We start from the raw sequence: 10,276 nt of genomic DNA on the forward strand, positions 1-10,276 counted from the left end.
AATTAATAGTAGTCTATCAACTATGAACTTGTAATATAACAGGATGACTCGAGATTTGGGAGCCTCGTTTCCTTGTCTGTCAGAATTGCGCAATAGAGAGCGGAGAGCGGCGGTCAGGTCATCAAAGGACTGTCAGTATTAATCTGTTGATCTTTCGGCCTCTTACACGTCTCTATCCAACAACGACGCCTACACTCAACACAAGTTCAACAAACAAATCCAAACCAACCCAATGAAAAAATGGCTCCAAAGGAAGCGCTCGAGGCTCCTAAAGTCGGATCGACTCATATGGTAAAATGGAAGGGAGCTCCTCGTAAGTACTTTCAATCCCTGATAGAGTTTGTAGATTATCTATCTCGTCGTTTAACAAACATAAAATATTGAAATACAGACAAAGCAAGAATAGTAGAGGTTCGAGGTCAATTACGGAATGGAGATCCTGCCGAATACTATGTACATTATATTGGTCGTAAGTGTCATTTATACCAACATCATCAAAGTCGCCACAATCAATTCTGGAACGGAATTTTGCTGACACGCAAACTATTACATCTTCTAGAGGACAGGAGACTAGATGAATGGGTCTTACCAGATGTTGTGGATAAAAGACCAGTATCGGACGCATCTTCTGCGGCTACCATTGTCATTGAGGAGACACTACCCGCTGCACCTGTAGCAGAGGGTCAGAAAGTCACGAGGAATATGAAGAGGAAGTTCGACGAAATGAACTTTCACAAGGTAGGACTACTGCTCGAATTTGGATTTCAACTTATTGCTTATTGTCTTTTCGTGATTGTTCTCGCTGTGAACTTGTAAACCTCAAACCCTTACCTACACTTAGCCTGGTGAAGTCGATCCAAAACTCCTCGATTTGGAACGAGAACGTGAAGAAGCTACCAAAGTCAGAAATGTCGAAACGATCTATTTTGGCAAATACAAGATTGGGACCTGGTACTTTTCGCCATATCCAGATGAATACAAGGATCAAAAGACTCTGTACTTGTGTGAATTCTGTCTCAAGTATATGAGGTTGCCTGATTCTTTGGTTCAACATCGTGTAAGTGAATAATTGAATTTTCAGCAATGGAAGAGTTGGCTGTGAGCCCATTGGGCGTGAAGACAAACAATCAATTTTTTGTTTGCTGACGAAGATTTCCCCGCTAGCAAACATGCAAACAGCGTCGTCCGCCAGGCACAATGGTCTATCACAAGGACACTATAAAAATCTATGAAGTTGATGGGAAGGATGAAAAGGTTCGTGTGTGTGAATGGCTCCCGTCGAAGTCTTAGCTATCATATATGTGCTTTCTGACTTTTTTTCTCCTTATAGCTGTATTGTCAAAACCTGTGCCTCCTCTCCAAATTGTTCTTGGACCACAAAACTGTATATTACGACATTGAACCATTCTACTTCTACGTCTTGACCGAAACCGAAAAGAGTAAAGGACGAGAAGTCGATCATTTGGTTGGATACTTTTCAAAGGAGAAACATAGTTTGGATGATTATAATCTCGCTTGTATATTGACACTCCCACCATTCCAACGACGAGGATTTGGTCGTATGCTCATCGAATTCAGTGAGTACACATGAATGAGTTGCTTTCCTTTTTTCGCACCAACAATTTGTTTGTTCGCAGGCTATGAAGCATCCAAGATTGAAGGCAAAATAGGATCACCTGAAAGACCTCTATCCGATTTGGGCATGGTTGGATATCGATCATATTGGCAAAGTGTATTGCTATCCCTCTTGAAGACGAGTCAAGGTTGTAGTATGTCTTTGAAGCAGTTATCAGGTACAACCAGTATTCGAGTTGAAGATGTGGTGTCAACTCTCAGCTCTATGGAGATGATTCGCTACTGGAAGGGAGAGAATATGATTTGGTAGGTTGTGGTGTGATATCAACGATATCAACCATGCAATAGTTTCCAACCTTTTTTTGGGCACTGTACTTACCAGATCTATCATCGTGTAGCGTGACGCCAACAATGGTCAAAGAGTACTTGGAGCAACATCCAATGAGATTGGAGCCTCTTATCGATCCTTCCAGAGTGACTTTCAAGGCCAAGCCTCAATTACCAAGGAGACAGAGAGGGCTCTGAGGTTTGCGCTGAAGAAAATTGTGCTTGTGTTTTATTATATGGTGGAAATGGTAGTGTGGTTGTAATAATGTACGAGAATACTAACTTATAAAACATAGTCCACTTGTTGTTCTTGACTCTCCACAGAGCCTACGGCATGCGCCATCTTGTATCCAGCACTAAGGAACGATGGATAGAGAAACCTCTTCTTGACTGCGCATCATAAAAACCATTCGCGAAGCATACAAGACATCACCCGAAAAAGTTGAGACAAAAAGTAGATGAAACTATGAACCAAAATCTTCAAATCAAGGATTTGATACCAAATGGATGTATGTAAATGATCGTGCAGTGATGGACTCAATTTTTGGTCGTTATCGAAGACCACGGGGACAAGAACGAGGAGCTTTGGAGAATCGGAGCATGTCCGTCTTTTCAGATCAACTTGAACAAGGAATTATCCTTCTACGCGACTCGCCGATGTGCTTGACGATGGTTCTAGCAGGTTTATGGTTGTTTCGGACATCTTTAAGCATGCTGAACTGAATGAATATGGGGCATTTGGAACATCGGCGGGTGGCATACTGCCCAAATTGGGATGCACCAACGATTGTCACCGTATCGGAGACTCGATGCTGCCCTTTCGACACCAGATGCGACAAGACAGACATCTCGATGCAACTGGCTGTAAAATCCAAGCAGGAGAAATCGGAACCATCGGGCTTGTTTGTGGTGCGAAGTCGAAGCCACGGGTTTGCTGTTTTTGGGGGGGAGATGCGGGTATGTATGTATCATTCCAGGGTCCTGTATCGCATTGCAGCCAGATCCAAAACCATGGGATTGTACACTGGCATCGCCTTCAACTCTAATCACAAACGCAGATCAGAAAATCCTGGATTACGGAACACTAGCATCATCCACTTCTCAAAAGGTGAGCACCACACATCACTTTACACATTCAATTGAGCATACGTTTCAATATGGTATTCATGATCAAATCCACACTAGATGACAAACTTGCATCAGCAGGTCTATGCTGCACCCGATTCATACACTTCAAGCACCAATCTTACTTCTCAAGGTCTACCAATGACATCCCAAGCTCCTTCATGGGGATCTACAAACACTATGGCCTCTTTTAACACGCAAAATGTCACCATGGCGCAATGTAAGAAATCGGCAAGTCTGTTTACGAGCTAAAGGAGATTTAAAGTTGGAATGTCGTATTATTTCATGCTTGTTTCATGAATTCAGCTTTCTTTTCAACTCTTGTAATCTCCTTCTGAACGAGCTGAATATCTCTCAATTTGTTACTGCGATGGTAAATCTTACGGGTCTAACCTTGGCTTTTTTTTTCTTGAATAGTAACGCAATCTCATGGCTCAAATCAAGTAAACAAGGTGATTTCACCTGTAAATCCAGTGTCTGTACCTAATCTGCTGTCGGGCCCGACCAACGACGTCGCAACACCATCTACATTGGATGTACACGCTGCTGCTCAACGATACTTTGCAAACCGAACATCACCACAACCACTATCATCGTCTGATCCTAAGCATCAATCTCAATTGGACGTCAATTCGAGGATTGTTTTGCCTTCCACGTCAGACATCTATAAAACCAACATATATGACATACCAGTGCATCGATTCACCAGTAATATACCGAGTGAGACTCCATACACGTATATGCCATCAAAGTATGCTGAGGCTGGAGCTCGAAGGTATTCATCTACACAAGGTATGCTCTTCGCTGTTTTTTTTCTCGTCGCAATTCCACAAAGCATACGGACAAAATCCTGCCCCGATTGACTTCATTAATTTTCCAAGCTAACTCGCGATACGTGTCTGTATAGATCCGTCTCCAATTGTTGCGAGTTACGCTGTACAAGCACCGACACTTACAACAGCACCATACCAAAACCAAAGTATAAGTCCACCACCCAGCACCTATGCCTCTACTGCATCTTTGGGTCTCGCACCAAAACCAAGTGGTGCACTTCTATACACACAGGCTCCATTGGTAGACTCAACCACAGAACGATATTACTCACCACCACAAGGAATAGAATCAGTCTTACCTTCTACTGTACCAGCAGGAATAAGGCTTCAGACAGCTCCAGCTCAATCTGCTTATGTGACTGGATCGGCAGGAATGATGAATCATGTATCTCCATTACCCGCTGGAACACCACATCCTATGGTACATGCCATACCATATGGTCAATCCGCCACATACGCACCAACTGCGCTACCTCAAGCCATTACTACTGCTACTATAGTATCGTATAGGCCCACTATTCCGACACCGGCTGCCACTTTGGTGTATTCGGCTTCAATACCGGCACAGTACAATCCAAATATCTGGGGTGCTGATGCGACTCTCCCACCCTCGTATCGACCCACCAGTACAGTCAAGTATGAAATACCTGTTGGATCTGGTAACACTGGAAGTTTCCCACCGGTTTACATGACCGCAGCTGCCAGCATGACACCTTCCACATTGGTTTCCACCGATATAAATCCAGCTGTTTATGCAACATCATATAATTCTCCAACCGATGCTGTATGGTCTCAACCATCGAATTGGCCTTATCTAAACACATCAGCAACAAACAGTAACCAAACAACACAACCAATACGGCAACCTAGTGGATATAGAGGATATTCTAGTCATGAATCCAGTCATTCACATGAGCCAATACTGACAACTGCACACTCTACTGATGGTCTTGGACAAAATCCTCATAATGTAGTCACAATCCATAACAATACCCGAGTCAACATCAACGGACCAACACAAATGCCTCCTATAATACAAAACCTGTTTGCGCCGCTCGGAAACCCACAATCACCCAATCTAATGCTGGATCCCAAAACCAAACTACCCATATACCAATCGTCGTCGGGTGGTAGCAGTGGTGAGACCACCTCATACTATGATTCTGAGGATGGCAATTATGATCATCAAAAGGCTGGCATGCATCGTGAAACGCATCATCACCACCACCACCATCACAACAACTCTGCCAAGAAGAAGCACGTTGAACAGTCAGAAAAGTCTAGTAGCAGTAACAGTAGTGTAAAGGCACTTATACCAGAGCCATTGGTCGTGTTGGTTGGTGATGATTACAGGAAACGTAATGAGAGCAAGAGGAAGTACCTCTGTGATGTCTGTAAGAAGAGGTTTACTAGGCCGAGCTCTTTGAAGACACATATGCATAGGTAAGCCACGCAAAAAAATCAAATGATTCAGCGTGCCTCACAACAACGACATGACTAACTCACCTTCTTTCACTCCTTAGTCATACTGGTGAAAGGCCATTCGTATGTCTATTTGATAACTGCTCAAAACGATTCTCGGTCTTATCCAATCTCAGGCGGCATGAGAAAACCTGTACAGTCAAAACACCATCACAACGGGCTTCATATCTCATCGCCACATCTACCACGGATGGAAACGACTCGAGCCCCACCACGAGCAACAGCAACAACAATAATAACAGTAGCAACACTGTTGCTGAGAACTTGTTTGATAGTGGTTACCAGAATATGCCAATGACGGCGTCATCAAATGGATCTAGTGCTACTGGGTCCGGTGATAACAGTACTGGCAGTCAAGATTCTGGTGGAGAGGGCACGGATAGTCTGGACGCTATGGATTCTGGTGAAGAGTGATTGCCGGTACATTACTTAGTTAAAAAGATTATTTTCCTCTCTTCTCGTATATATATGTAATAATTCAAACAGTGATATTTTTCAAGTGGAAGATCGGCTTTGGTGTCGTTTTGTATTGAGATGTTTGTGCCGTTTGGCGAGAACAAAACACAGCCTCGGACTAATCAGTGATATTGAAACCAAATGAGGGTTGTATTCAAGAGACTACAATTTGTTAGAGTTGTGGTTGATCTTGACAACGATTTTACCGAATTGCTATGATGACGAAAGGTTTTAGTCCATCGAAAGTATATCAGTACGAGAAGTATGGGCAGGACATCTACCTTGCCCTCTCGCATTTCAACGAATGCATCCTCAGCCTTTTCTAGGCCCTGATGGACTGTGGATACGACAGGTTTGATTTGGTGTTTGTCAATAAACACCATCATGTCTTTGAATTCTCGCTACAATGACAACGTGTCAGTAGGATCACAGAAGCATTGTAAATCAACAAGATCACATACGTCAGAACCCATAGTGGATCCACAAAGCTTGATTTGCTTTTGGAAGAGGAAGGGGATCAAAATGCTGGCAAATGAGTCAGAAGTAGCTCCGTATCTGGAAGAGGTATAAGGTTCCACGGATCAGTTCAAGATACTAGCTTACTTTCATGTCGAAACATTCAACTTACGTGACGTAGACGCCTCCCCACTTCAATAAAGCCATGTACTCTCTCAATGAGTCTGTACCGGCGGCACCGTCGACGACGACATCCCACATGCGGCCCTTGACCTTGGTAGACAATTCCTTGGCCCATCCCTCTATGAACATATTGAAGTTTTGATGAGCGACAACAACCAGATGTGGATACATCGAATGACGTACTGTTCTTGTAGTTGACACCACCCACGCAAGCACCGAGTTTGATGGCCTTTTGGATCTTTTCGTCCGACGACGAAGTAACATATACTTCAGCACCAGCAGCCATAGCGAATTGTGCGGCGAACATGGCTGGTAGAGTTAAAACGTTAACATCTGCCATCCGAAATGCAAAAAGTAACAGTAGACAGCAAAATATTTTTCCTACCTACACCACCTCCAATTCCTGGCACTAACACCAAATCACCCTTCTTCACTTGGCCAATCGAGAAAGTTGCTCTCCAAGCTGTCAAGCCGGCTAATGGCTAAAAGCAAAACAGCAAGTTACTACTTAGAAATTCCCCAAAGATTCGAAAGCAAGAGACTCACGATAGCAGCAGCTTCTTCAAAGCTCAATTGCTTGGGCATTGCGAACACGTTCTTGGAAGGGATGACAATGTATTCGGCCAAGGTACCGTTACGAGGTAGACCCAATACTTCATATTTAGCAGGGTTCTCTGGGCCAAGTGGGTTTGAGTCCCAGTTGATACTTGAGTTTATGAGAACTCGTTGACCTTTAAGTTCCTTTGGTCCGCCTTCGACCAAAACACCTGCACCGTCGGCAGCCAAGATCACATCGTAGATGATTCTAGGATACAATCCCTAGAAGAGAGGTTAGTTTAGCGCAACCGAAACTTTTAACCCGTAATGTAAGCAAGCGAAAAGAGAACGTACTTGTCTGATGAATACATCTCGATGGTTTAACGCACTTGCGTGTAGTTGGACCAAAGCATGACCCTCTGGAATTGCGGGAATAGGTTTGCTTTCGACCTTGACTAGTACGTGATGAGGTTTGGTAAGTTGCTAGATGTGTGACAGAAATGTGTCGATGATGTCGATGAAGATCAAAGGCATTCTTTGAACAAAGTGCACAACCTAGCCAGGCCTGACCACTTTGCTCATGTTTTTTGGCACTGACATACCTTCTTCCCACTTCAAGTTTCCTCGTTCTCCTTTGGGAGGTTTGATGCCAGATTGTGCGCTCTTCTTCAGGTAGACACCACGGAATGTTTTGGCTGACATTGTTATTTTGTAAACTATTGTTGTTGGAGCGTCTACTTATAACCTTTGAGATCGTTTCAAGGTGCTGCTGACTGTTGAGTTTTGCAGAATTGCCCGTGAATTGCGAAATACAAGGAAAGAGTGTGACGTCAGGCTCAATCGGTCCTTATAGTAAGCTTTGTCGTAGTTTGAATAGTATTTTACGTACTGACAACGTACAATTAGTTCTAGAGCTCTCTAAGCCTAATTATTTGATACTCAGAGCTTTTCCAAATTCACATACGCAAATCAAGCAAAATGAGCCCACTTGTAGCTATTGTGTCTGGAGCTGGGACCAACAATGGCATTGGCTTTAATGTCAGTAACATGCTCCTAAGCCGTGGGTATGCGAGACTGCTCCATTTCGTGTGTAATACATCAAGTTTGGACGTGATGACGATCACTGAAGATAAAGTCGATTGATATAGGTATAGTGTCGCTCTAGCTGATATCGTGCTCGATGGATCAAAATTGTTGGAGGAGCTAGAGAAACGGTGTGTGGTGTAGAGTCGGGCCTAACGGCGTTTTATGATGATTGAACTGAGTTATAGCCTTGCAGTCATGGAAAAGGAAGGGCTATTTACGTGAAAACTGATGTCACGAAAACCTTTGATTTGAAGAACTTGTACGACACCACTTTCAAAACATTCGGCCCAATATCTGTGGTTTGCAACAATGCTGGTATCCCGACCTCCTTTTCGTCACCGATGCATCTTGATATCACGAGTGAGGCTATGGACGAGGGCAATTCGTGGAAGAAGGTCATTGACGTGAACTTTACAGGTAACGAGAGAATGTAAATTTTAGTTACCTAATTGAATGTCCTAATACTATGATTCTTCTAGCCGTGGCAGAATCTACGTACATGGCCATCCGACATTTCCGCAAACACAACGTTAAAGGTAAGCATCAAGTTTTCGACCATTGTTAACCACTTGGCTACTAAAAGTCCGTTCGCAGGGACGATCATAAATACTGCCAGTGTTGCTGGGCTGTATAGTATACCAACCTCTTTTGCCATGTATGGAGCATCAAAGGTACAAGAAATTGAATTTGTATGATTTTAGAAGGCACTGACTTCTTTCAAAGCATGGTGTCGTAGGTCTGTCAAGAAACCTTGGAATGTTTTACAGAGATGGTATACGTGTACATTGCGTGTGTCCTGGCGTTGTCCCCACAACGAACATGGGATCACCAGTTGGTAACCATCCCAAGTTCAAGAAGTCTTGGGAGCCTCTTGCAACTATGGAGACTGTCATCAAGTGCTTTGAACGAGCATTGGATGATGACCAAACTGGGAATTCATATGAGGCCCTCGCCAGTGGTGTTAGATTGATACCGCCGCCTCCATTCAATCCGAGACTTTGATGTACGCCTGTGCACTACGTCTACTGGATATGACTCTGATGTATGGCTGTGCACTAATTCTACTTGACCTAATTCAATTTATAAAACACGCCTCAACAGGCATATATTACTCCTCAACTAAATATTGAATTCGTTCAACGAACTCAAGACTACTCGAGAAGCATGAATGAGACCTGTTTGTCATGCTGCTGAGGTTTGCGTAATTGAAGCAAAAGGTTACTATAGGGTGTAGCGTTGAGGTCGACGCGTCCCTTTCAAGGGCGTAATAGATTCATATCATGATAAGGCGATAAGGTAGCATTTGGATGTGTTTCCTCAACATGTCCGATTACGCTTCAAGACTAGTAGCATTCCGCTGTTTCACAGTCACGCAGCGGAGTCAACAATTTTAGATTGCGAGTGAAATGCCACCCATTTATCAATGAGTGGTGAGTCAGCAACACGACTCCTCTAGTAAGTGATCTCGCAGTAGCCTCTCTTCCTTCCTCTGGGTACACTCTCTTTCGTTGTTGGTGAAAGCGGTGGCTCGTTTGACTTTCGTTTTCTGACTCCAATCAACTTAGTACCTGACTAGTAGACCATGCATTAGAAATACGTTTCAGCAATTAGACTCCTCATATTTCCCATTCTTAAGGTGTGTTTATTATGGACAATTGGTTGAAAAATGAGGGACATCAAGTTGTGGTGGACGTTACAATGTGTGATCATATTAAGAAGAAATCAGTTGAAGCATCGAGAGTAGCTAACTGTATATAAATTCTATCGTAGCTATCTTTCAAAAATGAGCCAGTCTCCAAACAGAGCGAGAAGGAGAAAATGGACAACATTTCTCCTGCTTTTTGCAAGTACTACAGCCATGGTTGGTGCTTCGGGCCCTGCATCGTCATTAGCCAATAATCAGAACCAGGCGATTATTTCGGTGGCCACTGTGGAGACAACGAGCACTCTAACGCAGACTACTACTATCGTATTGGCCAAGGCCAGCCCAGTTGCCAGTGATGCTGTTGTTGTTGCTGCTGCTGCAAGTCCAGCTGCTGCTGTTGTCAGCCCGATAACAATTGTAGCTTCGGCAGGCCAGCTTCCATCATTGGGACCATGTCCGTCAGGGACATATCGCAAGACTCTATCAACAGTGATAATGCCCTTTGGCAATCTGATCTGCGTTTACAACCTTTGACTCTCTTCAATCGCAACTAGGGAGTTACTCTCGTAAA

At 43.6% G+C, this 10,276-nt stretch overlaps 3 protein-coding genes across 3 annotated transcripts; 2 read left to right on the plus strand and 1 right to left on the minus strand.

The window, feature by feature from the left end:
* Positions 1-240: 240 nt before the first annotated feature.
* On the plus strand, positions 241-1,885 carry SmJEL517_g04842 (uncharacterized protein; the record flags this gene model as incomplete). The annotated part of the gene is made up of 7 exons (XM_031170770.1): positions 241-313; positions 392-469; positions 560-738; positions 842-1,057; positions 1,165-1,254; positions 1,331-1,577; positions 1,638-1,885. The coding sequence occupies 7 exons, from the start codon at positions 241-243 to the stop codon at positions 1,883-1,885; spliced, it is 1,131 nt and encodes a 376-aa protein (XP_031023247.1).
* A 703-nt stretch (positions 1,886-2,588) lies between these two features.
* SmJEL517_g04843 (uncharacterized protein) lies at positions 2,589-5,756 on the plus strand (the record flags this gene model as incomplete). The annotated part of the gene is made up of 6 exons (XM_031170771.1): positions 2,589-2,811; positions 2,880-3,010; positions 3,088-3,247; positions 3,445-3,819; positions 3,935-5,303; positions 5,384-5,756. 6 exons carry the CDS (start codon positions 2,589-2,591, stop codon positions 5,754-5,756), a joined length of 2,631 nt encoding a protein of 876 aa, XP_031023246.1.
* A 204-nt stretch (positions 5,757-5,960) lies between these two features.
* SmJEL517_g04844 (uncharacterized protein) lies at positions 5,961-7,676 on the minus strand (the record flags this gene model as incomplete). Its single annotated transcript, XM_031170772.1, has 9 exons — positions 5,961-6,011; positions 6,080-6,199; positions 6,260-6,353; positions 6,427-6,556; positions 6,621-6,746; positions 6,823-6,919; positions 6,984-7,256; positions 7,329-7,429; positions 7,577-7,676. The coding sequence occupies 9 exons, from the start codon at positions 7,674-7,676 to the stop codon at positions 5,961-5,963; spliced, it is 1,092 nt and encodes a 363-aa protein (XP_031023245.1).
* Between the last annotated feature and the right edge of the window lie 2,600 nt (positions 7,677-10,276).

The sequence above is a fragment of the Synchytrium microbalum genome (assembly GCF_006535985.1).
Source record: "Synchytrium microbalum strain JEL517 chromosome Unknown SmJEL517_scf0037, whole genome shotgun sequence".
In the NCBI taxonomy this organism is placed as follows: domain Eukaryota; kingdom Fungi; phylum Chytridiomycota; class Chytridiomycetes; order Synchytriales; family Synchytriaceae; genus Synchytrium; species Synchytrium microbalum.